Raw genomic sequence first — 13921 nt, forward strand, 5'->3', positions numbered from 1 at the left:
GTGAGAAAATAAATGTTTGTTTTCTCAAAGTATACAAAAAAGTTCGAGAGTATACTTTTGTCAGACTAAGATACTGTATTAACAAACACAATATGAAAGAATTAGTCTTAAGTTTCAAGCATGGACACTAAGTTTTGGCATTTTGTGAAGTCCAATTTATCAGGCATGTTTGAAAGTCAAATTTACGGATTCAGAGCATGCGCAGACGTTTTGCACTCGTGTCAACGGAGGCATACGTTCAGTACCTATTCGTACCAGTCCCTTACAGAGCGAGTATAAATACAGTTCCCCCCAGATCAACCTCGCGCTATTTCGTATGAACGTTGCAACATGGATTTGACGTTTTTCAATGAAAGTTCCAGCCCCGATAACGTGGAAGCTGCTCAAGTTTTTAGATAACCCTCCTGTTCGCGTTTCCGCTTATTTTCTTGCTCGTATTCCTGTTCCTGCTTCGTCTGCTCAAGAACAGCCTGAGAATGTCGAGGTTTGAGGTGAATCTATTTTAAATCTTTGTCTAGGTGTCCTCCCTATTTCACATGTGTAACATTAACCTTTCCCTACATTTTGTAGTTGGCACAGTAGTGTTTTTTCTTTACTTTAAACGTCGTTTCATAGCTATTTTACAATAATTATTTACTTCTGGCTAGTTATTTTATTGTAATTTGCTTTTTGTCACCTAGTTTTATTTTCCCTCCCCACGTGCTTGTGCCCCTACTTCGAAGTATCCAATACTGTTTTTTTCCTTTTGATTCTAAGGGTGCACCCCTCCTGAGTTAACTTTGTGTGCAGCACCCCCCTGAACAAAATCCTGGATCCGCCCCTGATGATGACGCTTCATGTTGATGCAGTAATAAAGGGCAGTGTCAAAAGTACTACAATAATAAACAATGTTCAAAAATATAAAACTTTTTATTAAAATAATTATCTCCATATTTATTTCCATAGATTCTTTGCTTCCTCATCATGTAACAGCAAGCCGTCACAAGCTAATTTCTCTTATCCTGCTTGGCCTGTGGATTGTGATGGGTGTCATCTCCCTCACAAGATTATCCTACAACAAATTCTTTCTCCTCATGTCCAGCTCATTTTTGGTTCATTCCATATTTGGCCCAGTCTGGTGTGTACGACGGCTAGCATTTCTCATTGGTTTATGCATGTGGATTGGTTCTCTTGTTGCCAACAAACCTATCCCAGCAGCTATTGCTATTTTGATTCTATTTCTTTTGACGGGATTGAGGAAATGGAGAAAGCAGTTAGCTAAAGCAAAAAGTGCAGAAGATTTGATGAATTTTAATAGGACCATAGACCAGAGAATGGACAGCCTTGAGAGAAAAGTTGATGTGATTCTTGCAAAAGTGGAGTTCTTGGTGGATAGAATCCCAGACAGAGCAAACTATAAACACGCATAAGAATTGGGATCAAAAATTATTAAATGATTGGAGGTATTGGTTATTGCACTACAGATATTATGGCTTAATGGAATCATTGGTTTATGCATGTGGATGTGGCTCTCTTGTTGCCAACAAACCTATCCCAGCAGCTATTGCTATACTGATTCTATTTCTTTTGACGGGATTGAGGAAATGGAGAAAGCATTTGGCTAAAGCAAGAAGTGCAGAAGATTTGATGATTTTCAACAGGATCATGGACCAGAGAATGGACAGCCTTGAGAGAAAAGTTGATGTGATTCTTGCAAAAGTGGAGTTCTTGGTGGATAGAATCCCTGACAGAGCAAACTATAAGCATGCTTAAGAAATGGGATGAAAAATTATTAAATGTTTGGAGGTAATTTGGTTATTGCACTACAGAAATTATGGATTAATGGTTTTTTGTACTTTCTTTTTTTTTTGCGAATATATGAGGATTTTTCAAACATCAACTAACCTTTCATTCAATTTTTTCCTTTTGGCTTTTTATGTCTCAAAGTCTAGCGATTTCTTTTGTAATACGTTTCATTAGGCATTGCACAATTATATGTTTATTTAACGTCATCATTATCATTATTTATCTTGTTTATTTTCCTTTGGTTGTTGAGTTAATAAAGATAAACAAACCTTCTGTTGGCCCAAGAGTGATGTTGCCTCTTATTGTGTCCAGTCCTTGAACTGCCAATCTTTTGTCACACTACAAACACAACTTTAGATTGGTGTGTCATTATTATGTCTAACTTACAAGAAAGCACAAATTCAAAATAATTCGTATAGTACTCAAAATAATCTGCAACAACTTTGATTTGTCTTTCATGTCAAATCACCAATTTCCTTTCTTGATGGAAAGATCTTAAGACTACTACCCAGCATGCGAAAAACCATACAATATGTCATAATGTCTTATGCAAGTTAAAGTCAAGAAAACATCACGCACAATGGTTACCAGTTAATATTTTCTCGTTTCGTTCTATTTCTTGCCACAAGGGTTGAAGAATTTTTTTCCAGTCTCTAAGCTTGATTTTCCTCTTCATGAATACCAACATCTTAGCCGAGTCTGTAGGTATGACTTAGAGGGCGTGTGTGGAGTGTATTGTTACGTGATAGCTTAATGTGAAAAAGTAATGCACCAACAAAACAGTTTCAAACCTAAAAATGCAAATGACAGATAACGGTGTGCGATTTATGACTAGTCGTTTTTCGTCTTCATCTTGTCATTTAAAAGTAAATTATGTTTATTTTTCTTGTTTAAAAGCGCGCGCATGCGCTGTGCGATCAAGCAACATTGGTGTAAGTACTTGTACAGTATATAGATGTCAGCTGTCACTGCAAAAATAGTTTGCAAAATACCACATAAGGAGATACTACCGTTAGATACCTCGAATACAAATTATTGTAAGCAATGCTGTTAATATTACGAGCTAGCGTATCCAAGATCCCAAGTGTTTGTAAATATGGTTTTGGCATTTCTCATTGCTCATAAAAAAATCAGTGCTAAATAATCAATACGATACAATACAATACAATACAATACTATTATGTCGTGTTCCCACTTTTTGTCCCGCGATTTTGTATAAGGTTAAATCGTTATATCCTTTGTATTTTTGACTCATTCTTCATGGAATTACACCAAAAGCTGCCTCTTATTCTCGGGCATCTTGTCTATTTTTTTATTTGTTTTTGTCCATCGGCAAATACGATTTTTCTTCGAAAACGCGCGTCTGAGGGGATTCTTCCCGAAGTGTGGGATAAAATTCGAATTTTTATCGAAAATTCCCGAAACTTTACAGGATTAATCTTGACCTAGTTCAGCTCTTTTTCACCCAATACAATGAGTTACACAGTTCATTTAAGCCACGGGACATTTCCCAACAACATTTTGGAGAAAGTCTTGATGATGTCTAACACTTTCACAAGACCTGATGCGAACCCTAAGTTTTGAAATGAAGTAAAAAAAGTTCAAACTCCATAAAAACTGGTTAATTCGATAAATATGACAATTCTTTTGCCTCTATTCCAATGGTTAGGTCTCTTTCATGCTCTGCCGAAAGAATCAGCGTGTTGGAGCAAGGATTTTAAGAATTATTTGCGTTTTTCTGCCGAAGGCCCTCGGAGACATGAAAATGGGAAATGTCCCTTCGTGACATTTTTGACTATAACTTTTACAAACCAAAAACAAAGTGCATTCGGGTTTCAGAGCGAATATTTTAGCACACGAAGAATGATATGATGGCAGTAAATTTCCCATTAAAATCTTTAAATCAGTTTTAGAATTTTTTTCCCGATTGCGCGATGGGACAATTCCCGTTTGCTTTGAAATTGGATATTTATTCGAAAAATATATTTTTTAGAAAGCAAACTTCACATATAAGTAGATATTAGTGTTTACCTACGGTTTCTGTGGAAATTTTTGAGAAAATAGAAGAAACACAAAAGGCGCTATCCTTTGATTTCGCTAGGTGCTGGTTGCCATGGTAACCAGAAAAAGGGAGGGGTAGGGCAATTTTCATCTGGATATTATTTCTATCATTTAGGTCTATCTTTGTGTTTGTTTTCTTCTTTTCTAGCTTCAATTTTAGGATTTTAGGATTTTTTTAAGTTGCATGAATTTTGGGTTTGGAGTAGGTAGGTACTTAAGTATGGTTGCGGGTGATCATTGATTGACAACCTAAATCTAAATGAAAATGACCAATAGTTGGTAAACATAAAGTTCCAGTAATGAAAACTAGTTTGTTTCAATTTTCTTAGTGTCTTATCGGCTGTTAAGGGTTACCTAGGGTGCTTAATGTTGTCATAGCAACGGTAGTTGTAACATAAAATTGTAACATATTTGACTTTATTACGTTACCTAGATGATATTTTGATAACAAGTTTTACGAAAAACCCACGATAAGTATAGTTAAAATAGAGAAAATTGACTCAATTTTGGTGTTCACTCCGGACAATCCAGATTTTCTGGACGTCCATTCCATCGAGCTACTGATTTTCGGTGCCTGTCAGTATGCTATTGTAGGCATCGCGTTTAACAATCTAACCGGCTCATGTGTATGATACTGCATAAAGCAGTATCCATATTTATGAATAGCATTATTTTTGTAAACTTGTTGCATTTATTTTGAGATTTTCTTCGCAGTAATTCGGCGATAGTTATATGCAGCAATTGGACTTTCCGAAAAAAAGGGAATCTAGTCTAATTTTCTAGTTCCCAGAACTAACTTACAAGTAAATAGAGTTGAAGCCTAATATATACTTGGTGCCTTTTCATTCATTATGATTTAGATTTGAGAATCTAGCGAGCTTGGACAATCGAGGTCGGTGCTTGCCTTTCCCTATCAACACGTACTAGACTATCGAATAAAACCCCGCACTTGTAAACCAAACCATGAAGTTTTCAGGAAGTTTAATTAGAGTTTAAGAGAAAAGAAGAAGCTGATCCAGCAAATGATTTGATTGGTCTCGCTTGATGCTAGTAATCTGCAGGTGTTATATCCCTCAGGGGATGATTAGAATGCGTGATTATATAATAGGGTACATACCCTTTAGCTTAAAAGCTTGGTACCTTCAAATGCTCAAAAGACATTGAAACAGGGTGCATACTATGGCAATTCCTAATACTACTTAATAATTCTTTATTGACTGTTATTCATGAAACAGTGGAACTGAAAATTCTTGCCGCTTGATCACGTCAAAAATAGCATTTAACCGAAAGAAAACGGCATTTAACTAGAAGGGCGTGTCGTCCTCCCGTGACGTTTTGCGAGTGAATAAACATACCCACTTAACGAATACTGAAATTTACGCTTATTTATAGTAAAAGTAATTTTGGCTTGCATTGACCGTGGTAACTGAATATATATATATATATTCCCTTATTTATCGAATAAATTAAGAACGGCTACTGAAAATGTTATTAATAGCTAAAGGTGCAGGATCTTTGCCGTTTGTTTGTTCTGCTTTTTCCCAGTCCACCGTCAACTTGAGCTTTGGGATCTTATTCCTCTCTTAGATTGGCAATATTGAATCACCGCTTTGTATATAAGACTTATTGGAACAAAACTAAGGACACGTCCTTTCAAACTAATGTCATATCTTACGGTAACCTGGAGTTGTGCCTTCTTTTCAGCATTGTTATCACGGTCAGTCAAGTCAACGAATTAAAATACAAGGAACTGCATGATGTTGTTATTTCTTTCATTGGTTTGCATAGAAAGATAGAACGCCAATATCATCAATATAATATAAAAGCAAATAACAGAACGGGAGATAAGGAAAGTATTTTCTACAGGCCACCTCCTAGTCTTGGTAGTTAGTTAGATCTTCCCGGTAATCCAATAGCATATAGGAAAGTGCAAAAAACGTTCAACATGTGTTTGAAATATTACTATTAGATGAACAGGTTTGTTAATTATAATTGAAAGAACAAGTAATGCTTGCCGACAAAGGGTTTTAAAAGGTTTTAAGGTTTTTTTTTTAAATACTCTATTTGCTAAGCCAATCTTTCGAAAAGTAATGCCATAAGTGAAAGGGAAAAAAATAGAAATTAAGTTCTAATCCGATAAAAAAAATTGTTTAGTACATTGATTATTAGTAAGATATGCTAAAAAAATAATAAATAACGACTAAACAATGGTTTTTATAATTAAAAATGCAAATTAATCATCAGGAGAAATTTCCCTGTCACAGGAGAGAAATCCCATTTGAGGGACATTTCCCGGAGAAATTTCCCTGTCCCGTGGGAAAATTCCCACTTTGGGGACATTTCCCGGGGAAAAATCCCGGTTTCATGGGAAAATTCCCGGTCGGGGGAAAATTCCCACTTGGATGGACCCCAAAGTGGGAAATTTCCCGGGAAATGTCCCCTCCGGCGGGACATTTCCCGTAGACATATTACAATGCAATGCAATGCAATGCAATGCAATGCAATGCAATGCAATGCAATACAATACAATACAATACAATACAATTTTATTTGCTCATACAAGAAAATTTACATGAAATGTGAAAAACAACTATAGAAAACAACTAAGAAAATAAAGAATAGATAATTGTCAAAAGAACATAATTCAGAGCCTGGGGTCTAAATTAACCATAAGGTTTTCTAGTTAGACCCCAGCAATTTAAAATTTAACATTGGAGTAAACTGAAGAAGAACCAAGCACATAAAAAATAATTACAATTTAACTGAACAATAAAACTGTTAATCCACAATTAGAGTAATGGCATGTATGGTATATATTAACATATATGAAGAAAGAAATAGAATATTTAGAAGAAGGAAAATCTAAGGAAGAACTAAATTTTTATCTGTAATTGGTCGGCAAGTAAATAACTTTTTTATTTTTTCGCAAACGAAAATACATTAACATTTTTTAAGTGGCTAGGAATTTGTTCCCAGAGTTCAATCGCCATATTAGCCGTCATTTGCTTGCCTATATTGGTACGCACTTGTGATTTATGCAAGTTTTGCTTTGCTGCGTACCTGGTATAGCCTTCTGAAACTTTTGCGTCACGAAAGTCTTGTGCAAGGAACTATGGGATACGCTCGGGGTAAACAAACAAAATAGCGGAGTGTCTTGTAAATTTTTTACCGGCGGATGTTCCAGGGGCAATTTTACCTTGCCCTTTGTTAGAAGATAACACCTTTGAAGACCTCAAACGATACGTGGAGACCAGAGGCTTTACAGTGGGAAAGCAAGAGTCAAAAGTGAAGCTTCTTAAAAGGTAAGTGCTGATGAATTGAGCGATATTTCGCGGGATGACTTGAGTTTTTATAAGACTTATGTTCATATAGTATAAGGCTAATACTTCGTCTTGCCGTATTAAAAATGAACCTGGAATGATCTAGTTAGCAAAGTAGAAGCAATAAGCAAAAAGCCTTGTTAAAGACAGGAAAAATAGGTATTTTTTTAATTTCCGTGACAACTTGTAGCTAGAAGCTTGTAGCTTTGACGAAAGAAAGTCCCAGCTAGTCTCCTTTCGTGTAAGACACTGTCATAACATTGTCTATTACCCACTTGTCGTTGATTTAGTGTTAATAAATTGTGTTTTTTTTTTTTTGTAACTCAGATGATTTATAAACAACGCATACAGTGTTACCTAAAGACAGTTTCGTGCATAGTTGCATGTGGTTCGTATAAGCTTTAAAAAATAACAAATAGTACTGTTTTTTCCTCTTAAATCCAAAATAGTTTAATAGCATAAGAAAAGCATAGCTATTTATTGAATAATACTGGTATCTGCTGTGTTGTAGAGTTTTCATTTGGCTTCTATTATAATTATTCAGAATTTCAGATCTCAAGTCGAGTGGGCTGGACAAATTTATCGTTGATCCAGATGGGGATGTACAGTATGCAATCATCGAAGAGCACGTGAGACAAAAAATTCCAGATATTTCTCCCCCCTTGTTGAAAAATTGGACGAAGGACATGGCAGTACCCACAGATTTTTCCTATAGTCATTTATATGAATATCTTGTCAAAAGAACTATTACAATTCTGAAGGTAGATATAAATTATTGAAAAGTATATTTTAAACTAAATTTCTAAAAATCATGTTACTGATTGACATTGATAGGTAAAGGATGATGTTAAAGAGGAAAATAGTGTAGATAAGGAGCTAGAATTTGAACTTCCCATTGCTGAGAAACCTCTAAGGAAAGGGTACAACTTTTATGGTTCTGGCCATGTCAAGGATATAAGATTTTGCCCTTCATCATCTGTTACCCATGTCAAGGCATCTGTCATGGCCAGCATGAGGAATTTGGTGTATGTAGTTTCAATAACCATTGAGAATTCAACATCCATCATCCTCACTGCAAAGTGTCAGTGTGTGGCTGGTGCAGCAGGCAAGTGCAACCATGTGGCTGCAGTACTGTTTGCTCTTGTAGAGTACAAAGAACAAGAAAAGAACATTTCATGTACTGATGAACCACAGCAGTGTAATTTACCATCTCGAAAAAGCAAGCAGAGCACTAAACCTGTTAATACTGGTAATAATAGATTTAATGGCTGTAATAATATTGTGATTATCGTAATATGGTCTCAGTAGCTAATAGCAAGCTAGCGCTGGCATGCATATCACTTTCCTTGCTTGAGAGAAAAGGTAAGTATCAACCAGAAAGCCTGATCATTTCCTAATCAGTATGTTTCCTACACTGTGATGAACAGGTATTCCCACATCATGCTACTATGCAGGATTAATCTCTTGCCAAGTTAAAGACTCAGTCATGGTCATGATTCTCTATTGTGTTTGGCCTTATGAACATTGATGATTTTGATAATAATACTGCAATATGCTGGAATTTCTAGGTAAACACCAAATCAAAAAACACACATTTGGAAGGGAAGTCAAAAGACAGAGACCTCTACAAGAATATGCAAGCCACAATACTGTACAAGATCCTACGGTGGATTTCAAATACTTAAAGGAAAATATCAATGATGTACCACATAAAATGGCTATTGAACAGCTATTCATGACATCCCCAAGCAGCTCAAGCCAATCACAAGAAAGTGCCATGGCTATTGATGGTGAAAATCTGAAACCAGAGGAAATCATCATGAAGGAATTAAAAGTAAAGCAAAACATTCATAGTATCACTCTTCTTTTTATTTTTGGTTTAGATATTCATTTAATAACTAAATGATCATAAAATAACTTAATCTTTGTTTCATTGATTTGAAGTTTATGTAGAGTTTACAAAATTACTTAATTGTCATGGATGATAATATAGATTATTTTAGTATGATCATAATTTATTTACAGCACCATAGTATTAATTTTCATAATTGTATACCTATGCTTGTTCTTCAGAACATATTTGGAGACTATATTTTATTTTCTTTCTTAGGTGACAGTAGAAGACAAAATAAGAATAGAGAAAGATACTAGAGGTCAAAGTGAAAGTCTTAGATGGTATAGAGAAAGGAAAGGCAGAATTACAGCAAGCATTGCAAAAAGTTGTTGTTCTAAAGGGAACCCTGCTGCTACTGTAAAAAATATCTTAACAGTTGGTAAACCAGGTAGAGGGCCAAAGTCACCACATATTAAGTATGGTATCGAAAATGAAGAAAATGCAGTTCAGAAATTCAGTTCACAAATAAATGCTGAAGGTTGTCACTGCAGTATTTGTAAATGTGGACTGTTTATTGAAGAAGAAACAGGTGTACTAGCTGCTACACCAGATAGACTAGCAACCATAGATGGAGAAGAAGTGGTTGTAGAGGTGAAATGTCTATCTGCAAGCAGAGATCTACCACCACTTGCTGCAGTTACTGCAAGAGAGAAAGATGGCAACTTTGGATTTAAATTAGATAAAGGTCAAATTGTTCTGAAGAAAAAGCATAAATTTTTCTATCAAGTACAAATGCAGATGGCATTAACTAATAGGCTTAACTCTTATGTAGTAATATTTACAAATGATAAATTCAATGTTGACATCATAAAGGTAAAATTTGATGAGCAGTTTTGGAAGGAAACAAAAGAGCAGCTGCTAAGTTTCCATGCTAGACATGTTGTACCTGCTCTTGTACGCCAGAGATTCAGATAGATATTCCTAAATATAATTTTGTGATCATTATATTTAAATTAATATAATTATATTTCAGTGTCAGAAATAGGAAAAGTATAATATGAATATATTTATTTAAATTATTATATAAATATATATAATAACATATAAGTGTGAATATTGAATGGGTTGAACTGTGGTGAAATAATGATAGATGTGTTGATCATCACAGTGAATGAGCGATCTAAGCAAACGCTGTTAAGAAAGACTTGAAAAATGATTTCAAGCTTCAACTGGAATCGAACCCATGACCTCCTCGATGCCAGTGGTGCGCACCGGCATCGCGGAGGTCATGGGTTCGATTCCCATTGAAGCTTGAAATCATTTTTCAAGTCTTTCTTAACAGCGTTCGCTTAGATCGCTCATTCACTGTGATGATCAACACATCTATCATAATAATATATAGTAATATGGAGTATTTAATTGCTTCATGATCCTTTACTGTTGCTATGATCACTATCTGTCTCAACATCAATGATTGGGGGCCAAAACAATGGCAAATTTCCACACACAAACCAAATATCATTCAAATTATTCCAGTACGTCAATGGTATTCGGTTGGTTAAAATATTCCATTGTTTGATTCTACCAATGCATCTCTCTACATGAATACGCAACCGTGCTAAAGAAACTGACTTTACAAGATCAGGAATAAGAAACTGATTTTTATCCATCAGAAATTCTGGAACAACTAGTCTAATCCCATGCTTGAGAAGTGTTGACTTGTTTGTCCAGCCTCTGTCTGCCATGATTGCATCCCCTTTCTGAAGTTTGGCAAGCAAACCACTTTGAACAGTTATGTCATTGTCACTGACACTTCCTTCCATCAAGGGAGATACAAATGTTGTCACTCCTGTAGGAGACAAACCAACAAGGCCTTTAACTGTATTTCTACTTTTGTATGATGAATATGTTGCACATTGAATCTCAAGATCAGAAGGACGTTCTATTTCCATTTCTGTGCAGTCCACAATAATTCTTACATCAGAATATAGTGGTTTGAAGCAACTTGGCATCAATTTCCTTACTTTTTTCCTACTAAGCAAAGTGTCTGTTTTCCAGAAAACAGCTGCCATAAGGTTAACCCATGTTATGACAATGGATGAAACATGTCTACTTGACATATTAAATCTTTCTGCCAGGTCTTCATTTGCACTAGCTCGCTTCAACTTGATGAGTGTGAGAAATAATTCATCTACAGCAGAAAGCTGTCGAACTGTGCCTGCCTTGAATTCCCTTTTCAAACCAGTATTATTTGCACCCCAGTACTTCATATGGGACTCATTAGGGAGTATGAAACCATTAAAGAAGTAAATTAGGCTGGAATAACTTGGGAATCCTGTCCAAAACTTAATATCCTCATCAGAACCCTCAAAGCGCCTGAGTAGAAACTTATCCCATTCCCGCAATTCCATCACTGCATCTAACTGCTCTTGGACATTTCTTAATAACTTGATGACAACCTTTAGAAGGGCTAGTAGCTGTGAAGCATCTGGACTTCCTTTATCTAGTTTTTCTTCAATACAGGACAGCAAGGATTGCAACTCATTCCTAGTGAGTAAGTAGGTATCAGGATAATATGCAACCTAAAAAATAAGAATACGAAAACATATTATTATTATTGTTTTACAAAGCAATTGCAAGTACTCTGCTCATGTTAAAACAAAATTATGGGAAGCAAATAGGTGTTAATATATTATTACATATTTAGGGAAGGAGGGTTACACACCACTAGAATTAGATCACTTATTTAAGTCACTTGTACTTACTAAATTTACTTACGCACTGTCTGTTTATGAAGCAAGTCCGTCAGATCTTAATGTTATGCAATGTTTTCTAACTAGATGCTAAAGATATTTTTGATATTTTATAACAGTGTGACCGCATACTCTATGCTAAGCCTTAACATAATTCGTTACATCTGTTATATCCAATTTCCTTCCAAAAGCTAAAGAGTACTCTAGGAAGCTGCGCACACAATCCTTGGCAAGGCCTAAGATAAATACAGAACGTTTTAAGAATTGTTTTTTAATAGTCAAGTTTTTAAGTATAATTTAGCAGCAGGGGAGTCTAATAATTTTAACGTATTTGAATTTTCATATTAAGAATGTATATTGTATATATATAGACACACCTTCATCGTTGTGGACGTGTCTTTAAACGTTACATCTCTTAAGTCAACTTCGCCATTCTTGGATAAGGCAATCGGAGTTTCTTCTAGATCTGGGCAATGTGTTTGATCTGATTCCTGATCTGTGTTGGGGAGGGTAGACGTTTCTTCACTTTTCTCGAGCTGAAAATGTAATGTAATGCCGGGTGTATGTTAAATTCAAAAGTTTGTTTACATGAAAGCCTCAAACAAAATTTAAAAAATTACTGTATGCCTACAAAATACTTACACTTTTTAAGGCACGTTTAGAGGTGTTGGAATGACGGACAAACTTCTTGAAAATTGCTGGAACTTTCATCAGCTTTGGAGCTTTGGCATATCCATGGTCTGTACCTTGGGCCAGCGAAAAACGTTCCGTTACGTAGTTGTTGTATCTTGTCACAACATCAGGCCATTCCGGACTCCAAGGAAATACTGAAGGATCAGAATAAAATTCTTTTTTCCAGCCACCTTGGAAGTGGAGTCGACACAGACAGGTCCATTGTGAATCTGTTTCTCGCGTATTTCGTGTCAACTTTTTCCACCTTCGTCTTCTTGCCTTGTCTTTGTGTGACAGAGTCAAAAGAACGTTATTTTAAACAAAAGTAAATCGGACTTTAACCTAGTTTTAGTTAGTTTAATTAAGATTTCGGATACTAAGGAATGTTCTTCCTTCATATCAAGTGAAATCTGCAAACAAGTAGTTAATTAATTTCCTGGGATTACATGAGTAATGTTAGCATAAGCCACGTTTTACGGAACAAGTGCGCCTTGGGCGTATTGTGCGTGGATTATTGTAATACATGAGGAATGCAGACTCAAGTATAAATAGATCTTTTCAAGTAAATTTAGTCAGTATAGCAAGAGAACTTGGAAGAGCGTCGAACCACAGATTAAAGACAAAGAACTCGCGTCGTTAGAAGGTACAATCCTTGCTGTTTATTACACACATATATCTAACCTAGGATAAAGTTAAGATAATTTTGTGTTAGATTATTGCTATATCTAGTCATTATACTTCGTAGTTAAGTATCAGAGTAAGTTCTAGTATTTAAATCACACGTGAATAACCTTAAGCGAGTAACATAATAATCAATTTCACGGTAATTAACTCTAAACATAAACAATAAGGTTTTGCACTATAAACTCGTAGTCAGGATAATTCTCGTCTTAAACAAGTAAATCTAGCATCACTTAGCGTTTTCAGTGTTGAACTAACGAAGTTAAACCATAAATCTAAGGATAGTAGTTAAATCTAGCATTCATCGTTTATTAGCCATCATTGGTAAACTCGCGTATAAACCAATAGTTTTCATTCTTAAAAACGTTCTAAACATAGCTACAGGAACCGCTATCGCTGTAAACGTTCGTTCAACCTCTAAACTAGTTTGAGTAACCTTCACCACAGGTTAAAAGACCTTTTTATAGACCTTTTGGTTGTCTTCGTAAACTTTAATTTGCAAGGTCACGGATTGACCACGAGGTAATCATATCACTGTTTAGGATAAATTCGCATAACAATAACTGGTTAAACACTTACCTAAACATATTAGTAAACCCTTCTAACAACTTTTCCATAGTTTTCCATTATTCTTGTATCATTTATACGGCGTATAACTTCCATTTTAAACATATAAACACCTAGTTTTGTGTCAGTATTTTACACTCGTTGGCAATTCATATTATGGTATTCAAATTAGCTATGACGTAACTTCCGTTCTATTTATATCTAAGCCAGATATATTTAGTACAAGAGTACATAGACTTTGGTCATAT

The 13921-nt window shown here is 35.3% G+C and overlaps 2 protein-coding genes and 1 long non-coding RNA gene across 3 annotated transcripts; 1 reads left to right on the top strand and 2 right to left on the bottom strand.

Moving 5' to 3' along the window:
• Positions 1 to 890: 890 nt before the first annotated feature.
• Positions 891 to 2953, bottom strand: LOC148910048 (uncharacterized). Its single transcript, XR_016120330.1, has 2 exons — positions 2055 to 2953; positions 891 to 1393 (listed from the first exon to the last, which is right to left on the bottom strand). It is a non-coding gene; the product is annotated as an uncharacterized LOC148910048 (long non-coding RNA).
• Positions 2954 to 7010: 4057 nt separating this feature from the next.
• On the top strand, positions 7011 to 10040 carry LOC116308245 (uncharacterized). The gene is made up of 5 exons (XM_089033300.1): positions 7011 to 7148; positions 7711 to 7927; positions 8001 to 8415; positions 8735 to 9000; positions 9277 to 10040. Exons 2-5 carry the CDS (start codon positions 7853 to 7855, stop codon positions 9973 to 9975), a joined length of 1455 nt encoding a protein of 484 aa, XP_088889426.1. The 5' UTR covers positions 7011 to 7148; positions 7711 to 7852; the 3' UTR covers positions 9976 to 10040.
• A 357-nt stretch (positions 10041 to 10397) lies between these two features.
• LOC148910049 (uncharacterized) lies at positions 10398 to 12708 on the bottom strand. Its single transcript, XM_089033301.1, has 3 exons — positions 12396 to 12708; positions 12131 to 12289; positions 10398 to 11582 (listed from the first exon to the last, which is right to left on the bottom strand). Exons 1-3 carry the CDS (start codon positions 12462 to 12464, stop codon positions 10425 to 10427), a joined length of 1386 nt encoding a protein of 461 aa, XP_088889427.1. The 5' UTR covers positions 12465 to 12708; the 3' UTR covers positions 10398 to 10424.
• Positions 12709 to 13921: the final 1213 nt, after the last annotated feature.

Source organism: Actinia tenebrosa, unplaced genomic scaffold, assembly GCF_029948245.1.
Source record: "Actinia tenebrosa isolate PJP-AT-01 unplaced genomic scaffold, QUT_ActTen_1.0 PGA_scaffold1__47_contigs__length_23844297, whole genome shotgun sequence".
In the NCBI taxonomy this organism is placed as follows: domain Eukaryota; kingdom Metazoa; phylum Cnidaria; class Anthozoa; order Actiniaria; family Actiniidae; genus Actinia; species Actinia tenebrosa.

Coding starts and splice junctions, on each gene's coding strand:
- LOC116308245 (XM_089033300.1), top strand. CDS start 7,853: ATGGCAGTACCCACAGATTTTTCCTATAGTCATTTATATGAATATCTT. Junction 8,416..8,734: donor CACTAAACCTGTTAATACTG/GTAATAATAGAT, acceptor TGGAATTTCTAG/GTAAACACCAAATCAAAAAA. Junction 9,001..9,276: donor TCATCATGAAGGAATTAAAA/GTAAAGCAAAAC, acceptor TTTCTTTCTTAG/GTGACAGTAGAAGACAAAAT.
- LOC148910049 (XM_089033301.1), bottom strand. CDS start 12,464: ATGAAAGTTCCAGCAATTTTCAAGAAGTTTGTCCGTCATTCCAACACC. Junction 12,290..12,395: donor CTAAACGTGCCTTAAAAAGT/GTAAGTATTTTG, acceptor TTACATTTTCAG/CTCGAGAAAAGTGAAGAAAC. Junction 11,583..12,130: donor ACACGTCCACAACGATGAAG/GTGTGTCTATAT, acceptor CTTATTTTTTAG/GTTGCATATTATCCTGATAC.